General features: G+C 37.4%; 1 protein-coding gene across 1 annotated transcript in view; it reads left to right on the top strand.

Moving 5' to 3' along the window:
• Window positions 1-23,946, top strand: part of PLXDC2 (plexin domain containing 2) — a 278,206-nt gene that overhangs the window by 120,155 nt on the left and 134,105 nt on the right. The window contains exon 2 of the mRNA XM_086614682.1: window positions 4,549-4,760. Within this exon, the coding sequence (XP_086470808.1) occupies window positions 4,549-4,760 (212 nt within the window). The remainder of the gene's footprint in view (window positions 1-4,548; window positions 4,761-23,946) is intronic.

Raw genomic sequence — 23,946 nt, 5'->3', positions numbered from 1 at the left:
GCATTTATGAAATTAGTCGAATTGCAGAGTTGGCCTAAATATGTGCAATCGTGAAATGTAATTAACACAGGTTTTTCAGAAATGCAGTTCTGAAATTCTGATGTGCTGAAACATTCCACAAAGCTCTGTTTGACCTCATGGAAAGGGGGAAAAAAATCCTAAACCAGTTGAATTGAGTGATAGATGATTTGCCTATTTGTCTTTTTTGTTTCAAAGTAGGGTTTTTTTCCTCTTTAATTACATTGCTGTCCATAAAATTTTGGATGTTTCTTTTTCTTGTAGTGTGAGAGCTAGATCTTCATTCTAAACAAAGTGTTAGGCAGACCAGACTTGCCTGCTAAATCAGAGCTGCCTTACTTCTCAAACTCTGCTGTTTCATTTTGGTTTTATTTACTTAGAGTTTTCCCCTTTTTGCTTGAGGGCAGACTTGACAAAGCAGAGAACCTGTGCCCTTGCTGTAGTCAGGCAGCCTCTTCCCTTTCTGCAAATCTTTCTTGTACAGTCCAATCTGCACTTCCAATCTGTAAGAGATGCTTGCATAATTCACAATATTGAAGTAGACAAACTTCTCGACATATTCAGTTGTTGTCCACTTTCAGCATTGATTTATGTTGATGATACAGGTGTTAAGCAGTTCGGTGTATTTTTGTAGTACAGGACAGACATCTTCCTGCCAAAAATCTCAGGCTAGCAGAGCCACTTCAAAAGCCAGGTCCTGATGTACAGGAAGATCTACATTTCGGTCATGTGTCCTCCATCAGGGTAGCTTAATACAGTTTAAAAGCTTGGTTAATAATTGTTAAAATGCAAGCTAAGGTAGTCAGAAAGCTATTGTCTGGGTACATGGTGCTTTAGGCAATAGGTGCCAAAATCTTTCCAATGTCTTTTTCCTGTGAGCATGTAAATCTGTACAGAAGGAAATTTGAAGCACCTGTCTTAGGTGTAAGCAAAAGTGAGTCTGTCTGTAATTTTCACCCATTCCCATTCCCCAGTTTCTTCTCTAAATATTCCGCATAGGTCCTTCCAGGTTGTGTGAATGATACCCCTTTGGTGGTAATTGTGATCAAATCACATAGACTACAAAGGGCTGAACTGACCAACTGTGAGAAGAGTTTCTGAACTTTCCAACAGTCAGTCATTAACTCCAAATCATCTCAGAGCAGTGGAAATTTTTCATACGTTTGTTTCTGTCACCGCCACCCCACTGCCTTTCTAGCTTTATTCAACACAGAATTGAAATCATAAATTTTAACTTAACCTAAGGGGGAAAAGAGCTGCAGAGATAATGATTTTCATTGCTAATTTTATGAAAATTTCAAAGACAAAAGCCGAAAGATCAGACCAAAACACCAGCTTAATTACATATTCATTGGTAAGTCCTGTAGTCTATTTTCACTGCTTCCAAAATATTACAGTACAATATCGCTCTACAGACCTTCACTCTGAGGTATTTGCACACTAGCGACAGAACTCAAACACTCTTGTGGTTTGCACATGGAAATATCAGTTGAAAACTGTAGTTCCAATTTTAACTGATTTGGAAGCTTGTTGCAGTTCTGAGTCTCAGCTCATACAGGTTGAACGAGTTACTACTCATACATGTTTGCTAATATTATGATGTTATTATTAACCAGATATTACAGCATTTGGTTGCTTTCCAATTGATTTGAATGACATATTCTTCTTCAGTGTTAATTAGGTGAGAGCTCCAAGATCTAAAAGATACAAGTATCTAAAAGATACTTTGGGACATTTCCTCTAAAATACCTTTTATGTGCTTTTATTAACTACACAGACATTTCAGCCAGAAACATGAAATAGTTATAACTTGTAGAGTACTGAATTTTAGGTCTCTCAATGCTTTTTCTTCATGAGCTGCCTGCATTTAGAACTTAAAAAATAATTTATCTATCCATTATCTGAGTATTTATATGTTTCAATTGTATTTATGTAAAAGGAAAATGCACTGTTCAGCTCATTTAAAAAAAAAATCTGTTTGTCACTTTCTCAACATTAGAGATCTGTTGGGATACGCCAGAGACACTATGCTGGATCAGAGCTGGTCTGGCCAAGCCCATCATTGCTCGCTCTCCATCCTCAGTAGCTTAAGGAAAAGGTTTAAGGAAGGAGGAAGCCTACAATAAATTTCTTTTTTTATTCCCTGAAAACACATTCAGATTTTATCTCACACTGTAGTTTCAGTATCCCCACTCTGCCAGTCCAGGACAGTTAACTAATCTAGTGATAACATTGTTAGGAGCTTTCACAGATAATAATAATAAAAAAACCCCACAACAACAAAACAACAAAGACTGATTTTAAATGGAAAACATTATGACTTCACTCATTTAATTCTTGCTGCTATTGAATGTAGAAGGATATAATGCATTCTGAATACAGTTAGATTATTATAAATCTTTCTTTATGTCAGTGTAGGTTGTACCTGTAAAATATTATTTATCAGTGTAATGGCAGTAACAATATTGTTTAGAACATTTTCTATGTTTCAAGAGAAAAATAACATAATTAACACAGTTGAAACAGGATAAAAGTTGTGCACTGACAACATCAAAGATTTCTCTAACAGGGAATGGTCCATGCCAAATTTTGCAGATGCCATGATGCAATTATGCTATAAAAGAAAATTATGGAGAAAAATGCATAGAATTTCCAAGAGAGTGGAAATACCTGAACGTGCTTATCTCCTCCTTCCCTCCAGCACTCTACTATTAATATTTTTATTATTATTTTTAAAAGAAGTTTATGTTACACCTTAAAGCTTAGAAATCACATTAATTTCTGTTCAGGATGTAGGACAATGAAGTATAATTCCTTTCCTTAACAGATGAGGCTCAGCCTAACCTTCTTCCCCTAACTTTTGCATTTTCTATTTGCTAATTTCGGTGATTGCCTCGTGTTGACTGTCGACCATAAAAAGAGTAGGCTGTAAAATGAGGGTAAATGTGCTTTTTGCCTCTCTGAATGTGCGTTTTGAGTGACCAACGGCAGCCAAGGAAGATGCTTGAGAAGAAGGGAGCAGGATCCTGCAGAGACATAGCTGTTGTGCTGTGACCCTTGTTTGCAGGTGTCTGATGCTCCCCGTGCCTCGCAGTGGGCGCCGAGGTGTCTTAGGGCTGCAGAGCCGGCCGGGGCGGGAGGACAAATGTTGCCTCCATGGATCCAGCCTCAGCTGTTGCGAATCACAGGCAGAAAGTGCCTATCTGACATTGTATCTGAGAAGTTTCCCGCGTCTGTCAGCTTTCTGATGCCCTTATCCCCATAACGCCATGGTGAGTGCCTCCAAGCTGAAGCAGAGAGGGCAACTTTGAATAGATTTTGATAAGGACCAGGGAGGAATGTCAGTTAATCTGCCGAGCTGTCCCTCTACATCTGGCAGCTGATTGCCTGATAAAACAGGGAGCACGGTGGCAATTTGTTGAAGACAAGTGTTCTAAGGCTTTTAAGAAATGCAAGGAAGCAGGTTTCAAAAAGCCACCAATTAAAAGAAAAGAAGTTTGATTATGTGGGGTCTGAGGAAAGCTATGGCCTGAGATTGATTATTTTGCAGTTATTCTGATTTCTCTAGGTGAGAGAGCACCTTCAGGTCACATTAATTTCAGTGTGATTGAGAGTGATCAGATAGCTTAGGAAATAAGTTCAGTAGATTTGAGGGAATTTGGTAGAAAAATGGAATCACATAGAGCCTCAATCACATTAGAAACTGTTTCTGTACTGTGACTCTTTCTGGTCTGTCAAGAACAATGTTTGCAGATTCTCCTATATTTAGTGCAAAGTACAAAAGTACCCTTTTTGATGGTGTTAGCTGAAATAAATTAACAAAAAATAGTTTCATTGGCTTTTGAATTGAGCAAACTGGAAACTGCTGCAGAATTTATGGTTTTGCCTTGGTGATAGTTTTACTAGCATGAAAAAATTGTGAATGAGCATGAATAAAGTCTGAAAACACACCACCCAACTGCTCACCCTTTCCAGGGGACATAGTGGGTGTCTGCAGACTTCATACTTCATTTGTATTTATCATTTATACAGTGGGGCAGTTTTATTTTTACACTGGAATTTCATCCCTCTCATAATGTTTATTTGGCCACCTTTCACCACTACTTCCAAGCTCTTTCTACATAAAATCAGCAGCAAACACTAAGTACATAACAGTGTTTTTCTGCCTCTTCTACTTTTCTTTTGTTAGATGATTAACTGTTGTGGTTTTTTCCTTAGATTTATTTTGAAAAGCGACACCTATGGGAAGGAAGTATCAAAGTTACAAAAGTTACAGTGAAAACTTTTCCCAGATACAAAATAAGCAGGAAAATAAAGCATTTGGCATGTTTAGAGAAGTCTACAAAACTTAGTCCAAATTCTTGATTTTTGTAGAAGTATAATATGCTATCCCTTCTTTTAAGCTCTTATGCTGATGTAGTAGCTTTATCAGAGATATTATTGGCTACATTATAGAGTGGTTGAAAATTACTATTTGTAGGTTTTCAGTTATCGTTAGTAAACCTTTTTTTTTTTTTTTCCTCCAAACAGGTGTGTTTTATGAAGTAGTTCAGAGCTTCCCTCGAGTGGAGGAAAACGTGCGAGTGGATTCACATGTAAACAGCCACAGGTGGAGAAGGCACTCAGAGTCTCTCAAATCAGTTGACACCAACAGAGCTAGCATGGGGCAGGATTCTTCTGAGCCTGGGGGTTTCACAGACCTGCTGCTTGAAGAGGGACAAGACAACACCACCCAGATTGAGGTAAAAATTCATTCTATCTAATTTATTTATTTGATTTGTTATATTTGACTGGGAGCAAGTAAAAAATGAAGACATTTACTTCAGTGTATTCAAGCGTTGATGGGAAGAGAACCTCATAGTCTTTGTATTTGTGATCCTGTCAGCACAAGGAAGCCAGCTTTTTCTCCTGTTCTGGGGCTGCAGCCTGTCCTGTCTGACTTTTGAAGATTGTCTCTTGAGGATGTTTATCTCTCTGCTGGAAAGCAGTTATGGGAAGTCCCATGTTGTAGCAGTTCTTTCTGGAGAACTGGAAAATGAAGTAGTATTAAAAAAAAAATAATTAATTATTTCTTAAAAGTTTGGGTAAACATCTCTGCGTGTGAGATTTTTGCCTGGTGTTTATGGAAAGTGATAAACAGATATGATGGGGAAAATGTCCTAGAGAAATAAGAAATAGGAAAAAATTCCAGGTTGGTCATTAAAAGAATTTTCCTATACTATTTAGTTGTTGATCTTCAAAAGAAGAATAACATGGATCATATCTATCTAAATGAAATCTTGGGATGTTCTCCCTCTAAGGAGAAGAGAAGCAACCTCTGATTGCTTGTTTAAAAACCATTAACTGCCAGGTTGCCCTCATATGGACATAATGTAAATCCAAGAGAGCACTAGTTCTGTCTTTAAACCTGATCTCAGTTTCGAGTAGTGTAGGGAGAGGAGAAGTTGACCATAATGTTATGTTGTGATTGATTGGTGCAGGATGTCTCCACCTATGATAGTTTGTGGGAATTATGCTATTCTGCTGTTTTATCTTAGTGGTTCTACATAAACACACTGACTGAATTGATTTTGTGTTAATTTTCTAATTATTTTATTTTTACTTTTTTTTTTTTAAGTATTAGGTTTTGAGTTTTCTCATTAATAAAATCTGCATCCTATTTTTCAATAAAATACAACTTGGAATAAGCTACGCTTAACACTTTATGTTCTGCTTCCAAAGCAACAGTCCTATTTATTTTTCAGTTCTGAGGAGCTTTCTCTCAGAGAAACAAAACAGCTTTCAGATTTTGGGTTGTTATCTTACACAATAACAAAAGCAAAGCAATATAAAATCCATCTGTAGAGACAATGGTGTCTCTACAGCATGAGTCAAAAAATAATAATGCTTTCTGAGAGATGTGGTTTGTGTTTGTTGTTTTTTAAGCTTCTCAGTTTGCACAGTACTAATTATGTTTCCTCTTGCATAAACATGAAAATGGCTAGATGGTAAATTATTTTTTTAATTGTATGTTGATTTTATGATTCGGTTTTGCCCCCTGTAATCCCCATCTGGCCATACTTGTAGCAGTTCACTCGGGCATGATGCAAATTGGTCCTTCCTCTAATTATTTTAGCAGGTGAAGTGGAAGAAGTCTCAAATACAGGAAAGCTTGTGTAGCTGATCTTTCCATGGCTTACCAGTAGACGTCCATGCAATGTCTCCATTCAGTTGAGTTCCAAGCTCTTTTGAAGCAAAATGGGTCAGAGCTCCCTGTCTAATGCTCATATATGGAAACATTCAGGAAAAAAATAAATGCTTGCCCATGTACATACTGAGAATGGTATTTTTCCGGAGAGATTAATGGCATTATAGTGGCTTAACCTCAAAAGTACATTGTCTTATTGAGTTTACCGAATTCAGGTTTTGTATTCTATTGTAGCCCTCTTTTTCTCAAGTCTTCCCAGGTCAGTAAGATAGCACAGTTGTGGTTTTACACATTATTGGATTCTGTTGTAAATCCCTACTACAACACATAAGCATTTTACAAAAAACCTTGATGCCCAGCTTTGTAGAGGAGGTGAAGAGTGCAACAGGTATTCACAGCAAAAGAATCCATATGTTGCAAAGTCTTCTGCAGCTTGGGAGTTTAATCGGTAGTGCTGGAGAGCATAATGATTTTTGAAACCCTTCTGTGTGTGTTGCAGTTCTTGCTGAAGAAAATCCGGAGAATGAGTACTACCTGCCACTCATACTCGATGACACTACAAAATTACAACATCCCTCTGTCACAGATACTGTTTCTCATGAAAGGGTTTTGCTTGGGCTTGCCATGCAAATGTGGAAGATTTCTCTTGCTGAAAGGCTAACAATGCTGAACGTATCTTTAATTTTCACTTCACATTGTTTTCTGTTCTTCTTTATGATGATGACTTTACTTTCTATCAAGCTCTAAAAAACCAAACCAAAACAAACACAACCACCACCCCAAAAAACACCAAAACCAACAAAGCACAAAACCAAACCCAAATAAAAAACAATCAAGGACAAAAGGGAAAGTATGCAGAAATTTCTGCACACTGTTTAAAAAGCTTTAAATGTTTTCTGTATTATCCAATCTATACAGTAATCAATAGAAAATAATAAAATCAACCTGTGTGGGGCATAGCTTAGTTCCACTGGCTTTTCTTGACAATTTAAGGTAATGAGACTTTTCATTCATATTTTTCCTTTGGAGTTATTGGGAGTTCTGTAACCTCACAGCAGCACCATCCTGGATCTCCCATTGGCCCTAATACATAGGCTGTTTTAAAAACAACTTGAGTGGAACATGAAGTTTAGGCCTTCATGACCAGCTATAGAAAATGCATTGTAAATCAGTTTATCACATCTTTGCAGTAGCCAGGGTGGACCCCCTCCTATACGTAGGAAAGATGATAATGGCCAGATTCTCTTTAGAGATGCTATTTCTCTGGTCCAAAAGCTGGAGCAGTGCAGCTACTAAAGACTCCAGGATGTTCGCTGTCTTTCTTCGCAGCTCTGTTTTGGCTCTGTGATTCAGGACATAACTCATGCAAAATGATGGATATATTCAGGCACTTTTTTGAATAAAGATGTTCTCTTGAACTGGACTCTCTGGAAGTTGACTACATAGCAGAGCCTAGCAGAAGCAGTGGTTATAGCTGTTTGATGTTTAGGACCTTCGGAAATGAGCAGGGCCCATGAAAGGAGAAGAAAAGATCTCCAAGTCCCATTGTGTTGCTGGAGAATAGGAATTTTGTAGTCTACAGGTGCAGTGTTGTGGCAGCACAAATCCATGAATCTGGAGATGCCAAGTGAAAGGCAAAGGACAGGAAAAACAGGTTTCTGCTGCAAGCCAGATTTTTCTATGTGTGTAGCATTTGTGGTCTTTCTGAAGAATTGATAGCAAGCTGGAGATTATCGGGTAAAATCGATATATAACAAACATTTATTATAAACATCTTATAAAATAGTATGACAATCCTGAAAATATTCCTCTCTTCTCCTAGTTTAGTAGGGTTATTACAATGTGCCACTTAGGGACTAAAATATTGTAATTCCAAAAAAAGTTTCCAAGGATGGAAGTTGGTTGCTTTATTTGCAACTGGTACTTTAGAGCTCAAATACAGAGGAGGGAGGACATGTAAGTCTCTAGAGCCATGCTCTGAAAGTGGTTCGTTAAGGTTTCATTCCTGATACATAACATAGCCAGTTATAGCTGCTTTTTTTTTTTTTTTGGTCATATTATTAGTATAGTCTAACTTTTTATGTTCCTTTTATGGTTTCTCTGTAGTTTGACTTTCCATTTGGTGATTAAGGACTTAACCTTTTGCCTTCCTAGGGAGTGTTTCCTGTTCTAAAAGATGGTTACTTCATAGTGCTTAAGAAAAACTCAAATGAATTCGAAGTTTTTCTTCCCAAGGGTCACAAAGCCAAACATTAAAGTCTTCTACCTGGAATACCTTTGGGGCTGTCAGAAGCTGAGTGTTTCCCATTAAGCTAGAGGAGTGTGTTCGGAGTTTGGAAGCGTTGGAATTGTATCCCACATGCACTAGTTAACCAGTGTTCAGGACTGGCCAGTGCAAAAGCAGCTTCATGGTCCGGTGAATGCCAGACTGAGAGGGGAAAACGCATGCCGCACCCTAGTTTCAGGGACCTCGAAGACAGGGATTGAGAAAGCAGGTGGAATGTTCAAAAATGAAGTACCATTTATATCAACATTTCTGTTTTCTACGGTGTTTGTTTCTTAAATTTCTGGGATTTCACAGTCTTATAAATTGAAGTCTAGCTTTCCTTTATCTGCACCCCTCATCTTTCGTGGGACTCTTCCTTCCGGGTTTGCGGTTGCTTTTTGGTTTGTTTAGTAATCTGCCACTTTTGTTTATTGTACTCAGGACATTCAAAAGTGCCTTTTATTTAGAACAAATAGAACCTAGGAAATGGACTGTGTAGGGTGAAATTTGTTGCTGCAAACACTCTAAGTCCTTGAAAAACCAATGAGCGTGAAAATATGTCTTAATGAATATGTCTAGTTTGGCATGTCTACTTTCAAACAAGGAGAAAAATGGGATATATATACTACCATTCTTCACATACTCTCATAAAGGAAATGTATGCTGTACAATAACTCACTGTAACTAAGTAAATGACTTTACATCTATTAATAGTGTTAAAATAAACTCAGATTCATGGTCATGGTATGACTGACCCTTCTGTTGATCCCTGAAGCACTCTAGCCATAAAGGTAATGAAGGCAGGTAGCCTGTTGCTCTCTTACATTTGCTGAAAAAGGAACTGATCCCTGAAATACATCTAGTGCGGACGTTGGGTCCCCAGTATCCACCACTAAAGTATCTACAAATGTATTCCTGTTTTGCCACAGTACTTGCTAATGTAGACATGGTCACTGAGCACTGGAAAAGGCTTAATAATGCATTAATATATAATTGTGCATTGCACAAAGGTATTGCATAATAATTTTTCCGTAGTTTAAAATGTGCATTGTTATTCAAGTGATATCCTGTGATTATAGCTATATGGAGCTCTGTACAGAGGTGATTCTCCTTCTGTATTTAAAATTTTTCTGTATTTATCCCAGATCTTCTGTAGAACAGCTCCAGCTGCAGGTTTTATAGAAGATTTCTAGGCAAGTTGCTTGGTCCTTTGCTTCACCATTCTCTGTCCCTGGTTGTTGTTACTGCTTAACCCCCCAGTGAACAGTACAACGCTGTAAACGCTACAAAGTAAAACACAGAGAAATTGAAATGGAGCAGTATCTAATATCTAGCTTGCATTGGCATTAGTAGAAGATGACAAACTTTGCAAAATAACTTTGAAACATATGAATTACTTTCAAATTTGTTCCCACTGTATAGAGACACTACATCAAAACAATAGTCTTTCACAAATTTCAAATATCAAAAAGAAATCCAGCAATAAAATAATAGATTAAATTGTAGTCAGGCTGAGCTGCATGCAGCCATGCTAACAGTAAGGTTTTATTGCTTTGCACCATGAAAAGACTGAGAAAAACATAATTTTTCATATGAAGTCTTAGAACAGAATGCAACATTGCAACTGTATGACAGAAAAAAAAATTCCATTCCAAACAAGAGCCAGCATGCTAAGTCAAATGAAACTCAGTTGTACCTTACTTTCTCTACTTGTCCCAACATAGTACTTGTAAGCATAGAAAATCGTGGCTATTTCAGTGCAAAACAGATTTATTTTTCAGTAGTGGAGTGATTCATTTATTCCTGTGGATGTCAATGATATCTCATGCTGTGTACTGCTTTTAACCAAAATAGGATTGATGCTAACTGGAGACACCCTTCTTTCTTTTTCTCTCCTTTAGTTTCTGTAGATGTTGTTTGAAATTTAAATTTTAGCAATTCCTATGGTTTAGACATGGGAAGCATCTTGCCCGTATGAGGGTATCACCAGTGGGCTTCCTCCTGGCAACAATCTTTTGCTGAATTTTGCATTTTCTCCCAGCGTTTCTGCCCAAAAGACGGCTCCTCCCTTATCGGTCCCAGTCGCTCATGGAAGTGAAGATGTCTGATTCTGACTGGCAAAAACAACAGAAGGGATTGAGTTTTACAGCCCTTGGGATTTGAGAGCAATTACTCTCAGCTACTGACAGCAGTGTCAGCTTGCCCACTGCTTTATTCTTACTGCAAGTCTGAGCAAGGAAAGAAAAAAAAAATGGTTAAGATTAAATTTCACTCCGCTGGACAAATGGTAAGGCAGTCCTGCGATTACTGTTCTAATGCACTGCATTAGAAGCAGAAAAACTTGGCCATGCGTAATTGAAGCCTCAAAACTAAAAAGCATTGTAGTCGCATAGTGAGCTGTCAGTTTGGCCAAGCCTGCCTCTGTTTTGTTCTTTTTTCTTTGTATTATTCCCCTCCTCACATCCCAGTGCTTTAATGCCAGTTGCATTAAGTTACTGAGAATAATGTTCTGCATTGAAGAAAAAATCCTTATTACCATATAAGTTTAACGAGTATTTCTGTTCTCTTTCCTCGTTCCAGGCTATGAGAGAGGGATGCTTTACTTCCAAAGTCTATTTTCTGACTTGCCATCTCTTAGAGCCTTTAATTATCTCTGTAGAGTTGCTGGCTTGTTTAGCTTTTGAATTTATATTTCAAATATTTTGCTTAAATACTGGTTTTATCTTCCTTTCCCTTTTGGTGATTCTCAGTAATGCAAGAGTGAATTCCACAGGCAACATTTTGATATACTCATTCTGTGTAATAAAATCAGGGATGCTATTGATCTCTGCATCAGCACTGAATTCTTTTTTAACCCCTAGTCACGTTTTAATGTGGATTATGAAGTATCAAAGTAATGCATATTCAGTACAAAGCTTTAACCAAATTTTAGGCTTTTAATTTTCTTTTTTAATTAAAGCATTTGACATGTAAGCGGGGAGCAATGAGTCTTCACAGAACACAGATTTGTCACTGGAGTTGACTGATTCTTTAGAGAGCAAAAGAGCAATACTTCTGTTCTGAAATACCTAGTTGCAAGGAGTCATGTGAAAAAAAAAAACAACCCAAAACAAACTAAAGAAAAATGAGACAATCAGTTTTATCTTTGATACCTGCTGTCTAACGTTGCTTCATTTTGGAGACCAGTTGTAGACTATATTATTGAGCTCAAATAATATTGAGCCCTTGCCTAAAATAAGGAAAAGGACAAATTTTGTTTTAAGATCATTTTAAGTTCTAAGTGAAGAAATCCACTTTAACAGATTTAATTACATCGCTGCAGCTTACCTGGTCTACTTGCAAAATCTTTATCGTAACAAAAGTTGAATTCATTCTTATTTTTAATTTTAGGGAAGTATAGTTGTTTCTTGTTTACAGTTAATAATTACTTCAAAATGTGATTTTTGGTGCATGTAAAGGATTCATTCAAGAGAGGGAGGGAAAACGTGGGCTCCTCCTGTAGGCTTGTAAGTATTTTTCTTGGTACCTGGTTAAGCTTTCATCATCTAGTATGGATGAAGCTCACTGGCATTTCCAGGGCTAAAACTACTGTGACTAAAAAAATACGTTTTTATAGTTGAATAAGGTATTACATCAGATTCTCTGCCATTTCAGACCCTATCTTATGTTGCCTCGGACCATTTCATGTTCAACTGTATTTAAAACACGATTCTCTTGCTGATTTTAAGTCAGCATAACTTAAGCCCAGAAGTCTCTGTTTGAATGTGTGCTGTTCATGGCTCTGATGTTTTTCAGTAATGTTCTAGAGGATTAAATAAGTATCCCATATGATTCCTCTCTACTGCATGTCATTAAACTGTGAAAGCTCTGGAGCACACTGACACTGAATGTTGCCAATGCCAAAGTTTACAAAATTAGACAAATTCATGGAATATAAATTTGTCAAGGATTATTAAACACAGTGGGAGTTCTTGAAGAGCAGATCACTGGAACTTAGGAAAAATGGGGAATTACCACTGTTTACCCCAGGTCCTTTAGTCTTCCTAGATATCATTCCCAGTCAGTTTTGGGGACCAGACTAAAAGGTTGTTTGGCCTAAGAGAGTACAGCTCTTCTTGTGCCCTTATTGTTGCCCACTCACTAAATGAAGTTAAATGTCATATTATTGTTTTCATCATTAGAAGCTTGAAAGTTATAACAGAGATTTAGGATGTACTAGAGGAACAGTCTTGCGATATGCTGGAGTTGCACTGAAACCATCGTGGACGTATCTTTTGCTTTTCCATGTAGCAGAATATTTAGATGTGATATTTTTGTTGTAAGAGAGCTAAAATTTGCTTTTAAATGATATAGTAATTGAAGGCTAAGATGTATAGGATTTTCTTGTAGTGTTTCTAAACAACTTTTATTACATTCTTTTCTGAAAAGGTTGTATTGCTATTTTAAAATATTTTTATTCACACTTTTCAAGAGTTTATTTTGGAAAATTACCTTGATACTTTGGAGATGATGGAGATGGAGAATGTGGTTTATTTTCAGAAAAATGGAGTCTCTTTTTTTCAAACTGAGCCAAAGGAAAAAAAATGTTCCTTACATCTTCATGCGATGTTAGGCAAAGTATTTGAACTTTTTCAAAAAAACCAAACTGCTTAAGATGACATAATAACACAAATTAAAATTTCTGTAAATTATTACTAAATCCAGTATTTAGCTGATTATTTTTAATATCTGTAAAAAAGAGCCAGAAAAGAATTCATCTGGAAGCAGCACAGGTCACATATGAAACATCCTAGTCCTCTACTCTTAGTAAATCACACCAAAGAGTATGTCACTTGCAACTAGAATTAGAATCTGGGACAATCATTAATTTACTCACTTTTTTCCACTTTTCCATCTGTGTTTTCCACCAGTGATGTCACACTTTCTAGCTGGCCAACAGACTGTTATATTACTGTTAGTTGCTTTCAGTTGCAAAATGGTAAATTAGGCAAAAAACTCATATATCTTTTTGTACTGAATTTCTTAAATGCTTACTTAAATCAAGGTAATCTTGATGCTTGCATTTGGTCTTGCTACAGTCTTCAGCTGGACTGAATTCATTACCAGCTCTTCAAGAAGTATTGTGGCAATGAGCCTGTCAACCTTTCCATTCTCTCAATCGAAACTCAAGGGGTGATGGTTCTACTAATACCTCAGATATAGCTGAAAAGAGAAAGATGAAAACTGGTGGTGAGATTCGTTTTAAACTTGGGAGGGAGGAGGAAGAAATTAAAAATAAATTTTTCTACTCCTAAGTAAGGGAATTCGCTGTTCTCTGTGGTAATCCTGAGTTCATTTCCACATGCTTAGCTATGTTGGCACACAAGGCATTTAATTTAACATGCCGATGATAATGAATTTTTATAGCAAGGAAAGAGACGGGGGATTCAGAATTTAATGGAATCTGCCTTTGAATTTTCTTGATGATAATACTTTACATTTTCATATCCCTCTTCATCTCCAAGTTCCTAAAGCACATTACAATTATTCCAGAATTGCTGAACTCAACTGAAGAGAGCTATGAGCAGTATCAACAACAGACCTTGTACTTTCTTTCTGAATTAGTTATTTCAGTCATACGTGCCTCAGCTCTTGCTTGCAGAAGTTAACTGGAAATAGATCCAGCCGGTGAAAGCCGAATATTAGCATGGCCATGAAGACTGAGAAGGTCTCTCCTTTCCAGCCACTTTCTGACCCTTTTTGCTATGTTCCTTCCGGAGTGCCCTCATGAGGGAGACTTGTATTGATCTAGTCGTGCAAAAAGCAGAGGATGATGCTCATTTCAACCCATGCAAAACAAACAGCCTTAGCTAATTTAACAGCACACAGCAAATCGTGCATAGCTGGTTTGGAGCAGGGAGTGAGGGTGAATACACTTCTGAGTCGTTAGTGCAGGGGAATTTGGATAGGTAAGTAAAATGTTGTTACACTAAACCACGTAATTCCAGTTTGGACAACACCAATCCTTGGGGATAGATTTTCAAAGCTGTAGGAATCCTGCTGACATTGATGGATTACTCCGTGCCACTCTGAAAATCTTTCATGTTTTCGTAATGTGGGAGAGTCAATTATCTGTTATCCCAAAACAGTAACAACTTGACATGTAAGCAGATGGGTACATCGTTTCAGATTTGGTCAGACACTTCTTTTGACTGTGTGTAAATTTAGTAATTATAACTCGAGAGCTTTCAGCATCTATCAGGAAGTCAATGGTTTATCTTCCTTGAGATCATATGAGTTATACAGACTTTTCAAAGAGAATAATAAATGAGGCCAAAACTCAAAATTCATATCGAGAGGGGGATCAGAGTTAAGGAAATTTGCATTTGTAGAATGTGCATTTGTCCTTCCAAAAATGCCAGCTAAATGCTGTCAAGTGCTGAAGAAAATGCTGAAGAAACGCTTTTAATAGCTATAGTATTTCATACACAGAACAGAAAGTAATAAATAACAAAAATAACAGATTTTTTTGTATTGCTTTATTTCTTCTGTAAGACTGGTATACATTCGTGTGCAGCATGTTCACAGACCATCAGTAAGAACACAGCATATTTATTTCTAGAACACAAAATTGGCAATGGAGATTTTGGAGAGTCTGCAACAAATGGCAGTGTGAATAACAGGGAGAAAACCAAAAAATATCAGCAAACTTTCACGTCTTCACCAGACTCTTTAGCAGCTTAACAGAAGTAGAGAGATACGACAGGGTTACTGGAGGTTCACTTCATGCATTTGTATCAAACTGCGTGACTTTTCAAGAGTTCCTATTAAAATTTTTAAATAAATGAAAGCATCACTCTCTTAGAGTATTCTTTCTGTAGCCTTAGCAACAAAAGAAGTAAGAAGGGGGAGAAACTGCAGATGAAAATCCTATCTGTCTGATCTCATACAGGTAGAGCAGGAAAACACCATGAGGGATAAAATGTCATGATCTCTCGGTGGTATTCCCCTTTTGCTCCAGTACTGTCAGCAAAATAAGCAGCTTTCTCAGGTTCTTCCTGCCTCAGGCAAAGCGTGGATGCCTCTTTCCTGGTTTTTGAAATGAAAAGTACCTGCCAGTGCTAGAACAGGCATAATTTGGCTCCAAAGTGCTACCGCTTGAGCATACGCAGGAGCTGGCCAGCAATGTGGTTTCCACACAACAGCCTGGTAGGTGCTCATCTTTCTCTGGTTTTCAGTGATTAGGAGAGGATATACATATTTGCCATCGTTTCTTTTGCTTGAAATTGTGAAAAGACACCCTTCGAGTAAAAAGTGATTCTGTAATGCCTTGTGTTTTATCTTCTAGTGTCCAGTACTCAGCTGAAAGCCAAAAATGGAAATACAAGTTTATGAAACTTTCTCATTTTGAATCACTGCACTTAAAGAGCAACATAGAATTGGAAATGACACACAAGAAAAAATAACATCTATCTAAAAGAAAATCATATGATAGTATGATTTTGAAATATTTGAGAATATTGGATCAACTGGACAAGGGGGTTATCTTGAGGGCAGTTAGTGCTTTTCAGAGACAGCAGAGAAAGGATATGATTTGGCATCTTGACCTTGTCTGAGTAATTGCAAAGCACTCAGAGTATGTCCCCTGAAAAGAGCAAGAGTGCAGATCTTGCAGAAAGCTTGTTTGGAGCCTGATGTTATGCAAAGGGAGTGACTTGGAAGGGCCTGTCTAGCCAACACGTACCTCATCAAGCATCTCAATTAAATATGATGTACTTACAATTGTGGCACTTACACTAGAGACCGCTCAAGGGATTTATTTATTTTTTTAAGCATGACTACAAGATCGGGTAAAGAAGCATTTCTGTGACAAGTCCTTAAGAAATGTGGCTGGTGGGAACAGTTTGTTAAAACTGTACCTAAAGTTCTTTTCAACGTTCTTGTACAGAATAACCTTATCAAACTGCCTTTTCATATGTATATAGAAAAACATGTGAACAAAGCAAAATGCAAACTTCTTCCAAAACAAAAAGCAAGCTTTCCAAAGAGCAGTAGAAATCAGGGCTACAGCTTAACCACTTTAATCATCACTGTCTATCCCTCTAAGTCATGAATGGTAATTTTGAAATTTTGTGTATGGATTGTGGATTTCAGCCAGTCCTATGTTTTGGTAATTAAAGAGTCAAGTGTATTGTATGTGAGAGCTAAAGTAGAAAGTGCTCTGGTTTTGGCTGCAATCTGTTTAAACTAAGTATTTTCCAGAGAAGCCATGCTGATGCAGTTTATCCTTTAATGCCCAGGCTCTGTGACGAGCGTGCTGCTGCCTGACTATATGCTGAACAGCATGGCTTTGGCAATGACTGGCACTGAATGAGGTGAACACAGGACACCTTTAAAAGCTTCAAATTAGGTTTTATCCCTACAGGTAAAAATCTATCGCATTAATAAACCGTGTTCCTGCCTGTATCAACTTAACATATGTCATACGTGTTCTTACAACTATTTGCCCTATGATTTCAGCTCTGAGCCCTGATGGATCACTAAGACACAGTATTAACAGCTCAGGAATCGCAGCACACACCAGTGAGTGTGGAGACAGCTTCCTGTGCTGGCCTACATAAAGCCCTGATCAACTGAAAACTATACCTGCTAATATTAATTTAATCCTCCAGATCTGTAACACTTTTCATCCTGATTTAGATTTGGCATCTTCCCTCCTCATGTGAGGCCTCCAAGCTGCAGGGTCTTGTTGCTCTGTTTTCTTGTCTCATCCAATAGAGAAGGGGCAAAGAATGGGAAACAAGGACAAATTACCCATCCCAGCTTCTGAATATGCACCAGAGGAAGAAATAGCTATGGAGAGTTTAAAGTTGTTCTAATACCTGGATTAAAAAAAAGGGAATAATATTAAACTGAATTTAGTATGTATGGAGGGGAGGCAAAAAAATTGTCCAGATGTGACTGTAAGCATATAAAGTATATACGCTCAGAAATACATTGTTGGTTATATTCCACACAAGAAGTCAATCTTTAAAGGGCTAAAATACTAAATCTTTAAAAGCTAACTTGACAAAAATGCAATCACTTCTGGTGTTATCTGGAGTCATGAGCCCTCAAGAAAACAAGTCTGGTAACAGACATGGGGTCAGAACCACTGATACCTTGTAGTCTAGGCCTGACAGTTTTTTCTGTTTACAGACAGTCATTTTTAGCATTTCAGTTTTATAAGAAATTTAGTAATTTATATATATCTAAAGATCAGAAAATAAACTCTAACATGTTTCATAATTACATCAAAATCGAATTGCTGCTAGGTGTTTTATGGTCATTTTATTGCAATGATTTCTGTTATTTTCTTTTAGCAGAGAGGATGCTACGGGGCAGTTAATAAAGGCTTATTTTGAGAATGCCATTTCTCAAACTCCTGCTCCAGCAAATCAGAAACAAAACTGCATGATAAGTATTTCCCTAGTATAATTGGTTTTTGAGTGACTTGGTGATTTGGCTTTTTTCTGTCTTAAGTAAGGCATTGCAGAGAATTTTGCTCTTTTGAAGCTTGTCTCTTATGACAAGACAGTCAAAGGGTCTTTATAAGACTGCTGTAATGACCCCTAAATAGGCTGACAGTTTTATAGCCGTCCCCAAGAGGGAAGCTTCCTTTCAAACGTGGCTGAATATCATGAAAAAGGCAGTGGCTCCACGTTGACTTTTCACAAAGCCAGAAAGACTAAACGGCTTTTTGGATTAATAACAGGTTTATGGCATCCTTCTCTGCCAGACTGTCTGTCAGCGTGCATGGCTCTCCATTATTGGTGCTGTCAGGCACTCAGAAAAGTGAGGTTTAAAAACCTGGGAGTTTAAAATGTTGTAGAGCTATGTAAAGCCTTATGTGTACATGGGGTGAGAGCCATGAGCTAAATGCTTTTGTTTCATCCCAGCTGATGACAGCATTTAGTGTTTACAATAACAACCTCCAGATGCAAATCTGTGAGGTTCTGGGCAAAGTGACTTCCATACTGGCTCTAGCGAAACTGTGGATTTGAGGAGTCCTGCACACACACAACAGTCTCTCAGGACTCTGCAGAGCACTCATGTAGCCTCTTCTTGAAGAATATGGTATGAAATGAAGTTGTTAATCCCAATGCACGCAAACAAAGGATTTCCTCCTTTGTTAGATTATGTTCTCATTCATTAGACATGATATTACCTGTTAAAAATGGATTTTGCTAAGGCCTGTGTAATCAACAGTGATGTTTGCAGGCTGTCTTCAGGTTTCTGCTGACTATTGGTGTGGAATATGTAGGCTATGTCCACGTATATATATTTCCTAAGTTCTTCTCACATCAGATATTAAAAAACCCCACCAAAACAAACAAACCCCCCCCCCCCCCCCAAAAAAAAAAAAAAAAGAACAGGTTGTAGCTTTGTCATTATGAAAGCAGCAAGGCATTTTTGTAAATTTTATGTCTCCTCAGTAGAGATTCATACAGAACAAATGCTTTTGTTAAGAAATTGAACAACAGAGAGTTTATCCTTGATGCAAAGCATTTATGAAATGAATTCGGTATTTCTGAGCATCAGAGAACCACTCATAACAATTGAGCTTCCTAGGTAGCTGCCACTGTATATATTCTTTACAAGACTTTCATATGGTAGTTCATGCATAGCTTATCTACTGAAATTTGAGCTTTCGCATTTTGACAGCCCATTTCAAATTAAGCATTCCTCAGGGTTCTGTAGTTATCAGATCCTACAAAACTGTAAAATTGCATCATAACATTGCTATGTTATGATTTTAATTACAGTACTCTGTTAAAATGCAGTTACACACCAACAGCATGTGAAGTGTGTCTTTCCCCATTTTCTCTGGCTCTAATCTTCCCATTAGGACCTCATCTCAGGATAGATGGTATATAATTGCCCATTTTCTCCTTCCAGTGTTTCAATTTTATTCTGTAAATGCAGATTTTAGAAAACACGATTGATTAATTTCATAGGCTATTCATCTGTAAATGCTTGTAGTATATTCAGAGTTAAAGATGACTTTCTGAACTTAGTTATTTGGTGATGAATCTCGTCAGCACTAATTTTGGGGGCAAAATCTAGCAGCGCTTTCAGTTAATTTTAAAATATTCCTAGTCTGTGATTTTAGCAATATTTAAGCAATTTCTTAATGCGTTTTATTAAAAGTTGAGTACCAGACCTTCCTTTTACAATGTTAAAATTAGGCATCTATAAAGTCTAACTCCATGTCCTTGATGGCTTCAGCATTTGTTCGCTGTGACGTTGTCTCAATGGAAGTCTGAAAATGCAATTTCAAGAAATAGAATATTTAAAGGGACAACAGTTATCAAATTAAATGCAGTCTAATTGTCTTTATAGCAGCTGAAAATAATTCGTGACACTTAATCACAGATATTTGAAGAGAAAGAGCTTGAATGTTTTATTTATTTATTTGTAGTCTGTCATGTCGCAAATAGTCTTCCAGGACTGGGAGGATGCAACCAAAACTTAAGCTACCAAGATGTAACTGCTGTCTGTCTGGCTGATCTATAATGATTTGCTTTGTGAATGTCTTTCTCTCATTCCAACTGCAGAGGAACTAAGATTTTTGAAAATTAACATAAGCATTCTCACAAGTTTACTATGCTCTCATGGGAACTCACTTGCAGTACTGTGTTCAGTTCTGGAGTCCCCAACACAAGAAGGACATGGAGCTGCTGGAGTGGGTCCAGAGGAGGGCCATGAAAATGATCCGAGGGCTGGAGCACCTCTGCTATGGACACAGGCTGAGAGAGTTGGGGCTGTTCAGCCTGGAGAAGAGAAGGCTCCGGGGTGATCTTATAGCAGCATTCCAGTACCTAAAGGGGGCCTACAGGAAAGCTGGAGAGGGACTTTTTACAAGGGTGTGTAGTGATAGGACAAGGGGCAATGGATTTAAACTGAAAGAGGGCAGATTTAGATTAGATACGAGGAAGAAATTTTTCATTGTAAGGGTAGTGAGGCACTGGAAGAGGTTGCCTAGAGAAGTTGTAGATGCCCCACCCCTGGAAGTGTTCAAGGCCAGGTTGGATGAGGCTTTGGGCAACCTGGTGTAGTGGAGAGTTTCCCTGCCCATGGCAGGGGGGTTGGAACTAGATGATCTTTGAGGTCCCTTCCAACCCAAACCATTCTATGATTCTATGATTGTGACAGCTCACCTCACACATTTGAAGCCTTAATCTGTTAAGGGACAGTAGTTATTCAGGAAACAGGTATGTAATGTTTGGACTGTATGTGGGAGTATCTGTATATGTAACGTATGGAATGGATGTTGAGTCATTGAATTTGACAAATACTGAACACCAAGAGTTTAAAGAAGGCTTAACCTTCAGTTGTGCTGAGCTTTCATGAATAGTGCATGCGTTTAGCTCTCCTGAGAAAATTGAGTTGTGGTTGGAAGTATGGGAATATATTCAAGGTGTCATCAGACAATATCCCTCGTGAAAACTGTAAGAAATTAATTTTCTTTACAATCTATGATAAGATGGCAGCTCAGCATCAAGGATTGCCTCAGGTAAAAAATAACTTATTTCCCCAAAAGGGAAGAGTTATGAGAAAGGTTCTAATAAATATTCCCTTTATACTCACAAAGGTTGCCAACAGTAGTACTCACAGATGGTGCAAAAAGGCTCTGGAAAAATCCTTTGCTTAAAAGCTGTGCTTCTCAATAGAAGAGAGGTCCTTCGTACTTCATTTATATATGCACTATTTGGACAGAACTGTATACCTAGGGAAGCAATGGGAAATAACTCTCATATCCACAAAATACTTGGAAAACAAAGAAAAAAGGAAAAATTTCTTGATGTAGTAATGGCTATGTTCTCTGCTTTCCATGCACGTTCTTCCATTTGGTAACATGCTTCTATGTCGTTAAAATATACTGTAAATTTTGTTCCTCTTTGTACTTGTATTTATGTATAGTTCTACCTATCTGCAGAACTCTATATCTGTGTGTCGTATAACTGTTAAAATTATATTCTTAGTTCAGTAATTTACATGCAAATTCAGCATAATTTCTGAAGCATTTTTCCATCTTCTTATGCATAGAGTACCTGTAGGGGATGGAACGTATTATGAAGCAGGTGCTATCAACCAAAGCCCATGAACAGGTCTGTCAGAATGGAAACTCATAGATATCTATTGATACCAATAAAACGTTTCTCTACAGTTGGGAAACTTACGGAAGACTCCAACAATATCGTTTCCATGGTAATGCATGTTAAAAACTATGAAGGCAGTGACTTGGAAAGCCAGCATGGATCATAACCTTACTAATAGCTCCTGAGATGCTCAGGCCAACTTTAGTAGTCAGCTATATGTTCCTTTTTGTCATCATATTTTAAACTTACAGATAGGATGAAAAAAAAATAGGATGAGAAGGAGAAACATTTAATGGTACATTCGTAAAATACATCTGCATGGAGGTTATGAAGCTTTTCCAAGAGCCAGACAAATTGTGTTCTTTCTATCATCCAAGTAAAAGTGAATTTGTTTCCTTCCAGAAGTATCTATGGTTATTTAACATGAATTAAAACAGTTAATGAGACTTGCTTTACACAACATTTGATAGTTGTTTATACGTGAGTAATTTCTCACACATTGACAAAACTGTTGAGCTGAAGGCTATAATTAAAGTCTTTGATTTACAAGATATATGATGAGTCTGCTTTAAGCATGGATCAAGGTACCGCTTAAAGCATTCTTGCAGAGCAACCAACTAGACTCAGTGCTAGAGCCTTCTAGTTGTGGATGTAGTGGCTTAGCTACTAGTAATTAACTGGAACAGCTTTATTAGGTATGAAAAACTGGAAACTTAACAACTGCACGGTTTTAACTATAGTTTAAATATTCCATGTTTATCTGAAACAAGCTATTTTAGTAATTATTTCTTCTTTGTCTCTTGGAGCTCTTTTCTTTGAGACTTTGATGCCTTAAATGTAACTTTAATTTCTATGGAAATGCTGTCAGAATGATAAATTAGGTAGGAAAAGTATATCTATGTTGTCAAAACCTTTTAATTTACTGTACTCTCTTTGTATACATGACATAACTGTTTCTGTTGACCATTAAAGAAGAAAACAATTTGGTAAGGTGGCTGGCTTTTCTTATCTTCCTGACAGTATAGTTTTTAATTATGTTTACTTGGGGGACTAACCCGGAGCTGCTGAGGTTGTTAGAAGTTGCTTCCAAAGTGTCACTGAGCAAGTATGTTCTGGCATATAAAGTGCAGCAGAAGATATAGAAAACCTCCAGGAGAAAATTACTTGATTGTACCTGAAACAGTTTAAGTAAAATGCATCATCAATGGTGTTAATGTAGGGTTAATTCCAGCTGAAACAAGATTTTTGGTCAAGATATTTCCCTTAGCATATGAACCATTTCATCTAGAATATAAGCCCTTGTCAAGTGGATCTTCAGCTCAGGACCATGTCAGTAGGAATGGGTTGTGTATGTTCTGGGGAATGTGTCAAGGTGGTGATGGGGTGTCACATCTGCATGGCAGCATGGCATGGTGTGAGGTCAGTCACACGCTGCTTGCTGGGTATAAGAGATGCTGCAGGAGAGGAACTTCTCCAGCATGGGGGTAGTTCTAAATTTTAAGTCTGCCTCTTCCATTTCCTATGCAACTGTTTATTTTCTAAGTTTATTCTAATTTTAAAACTCTCTCATTAAGGCTTTGTTTATTTTGCTTTGGCACAGAGGAGAAGTAAGGGAGGAAGGAAAGGAGAAATACTAGCATATACTTTTACAGTATTACTTGTAGCTATTCAGGAGAAAGCTAGCAATGCTGCTGTTTTAAACATTTTATGGTTACAACAACTTGGGATGAGTTAAGAAAGACTGGGAATCTGGGATGTGTTTAATCTCTCACCTCAGACTGTGTGCTTTTTTTTCCTTTCACTGTATTAGATACTTTTTAGGAAGGTACAGACTATCATAGCTACAGACCTTGACAGAAATTTTGGAATTTCCTATAGTTAGATTTTTAAACATTTAATAAATTTTGCATAATAAGATTTCAAAATTTTACTGTTTTTACAGTGCTAAATGTATATGATTTTAAGTGTAAACTAGTTGCGGAGAGGTTGAGTGACATACCAAATATTTTGAGTGTTGGAGTCTCAGCTTTGTCATTGAAATAAGCAGATACTGCCAAGACTTTGACTATCTTCTGAACCATTGATTGTGGAATTGGATATCTGCAAGCTGCAGAAGTTGATGGACTGCTAGCAGAGACTCCCACGGCACATGTAGGATTTACGTATTTTACCTCTGAATTTGCTGTTGCATGTGAGCATGACGGCAACTACTGCTGTTTTAAAGACTGCAAGAACTAGGAAGTTTTCTTCCACAAATATATACATATCTGTCTCTGAGTGGCAAATGTACAGTAAACCAATATTTTGGAGATTTTCAATGAAATAAGTATTACAAATTTTCTAGATGTTCTCAT

Source organism: Tauraco erythrolophus, chromosome 7 (assembly GCF_009769465.1).
Source record: "Tauraco erythrolophus isolate bTauEry1 chromosome 7, bTauEry1.pri, whole genome shotgun sequence".
In the NCBI taxonomy this organism is placed as follows: Eukaryota; Metazoa; Chordata; class Aves; order Musophagiformes; family Musophagidae; genus Tauraco; species Tauraco erythrolophus.
The sequence above is the reverse complement of the archived record's forward strand: the minus strand, read 5'-3'. Positions and strand labels throughout refer to the sequence as shown.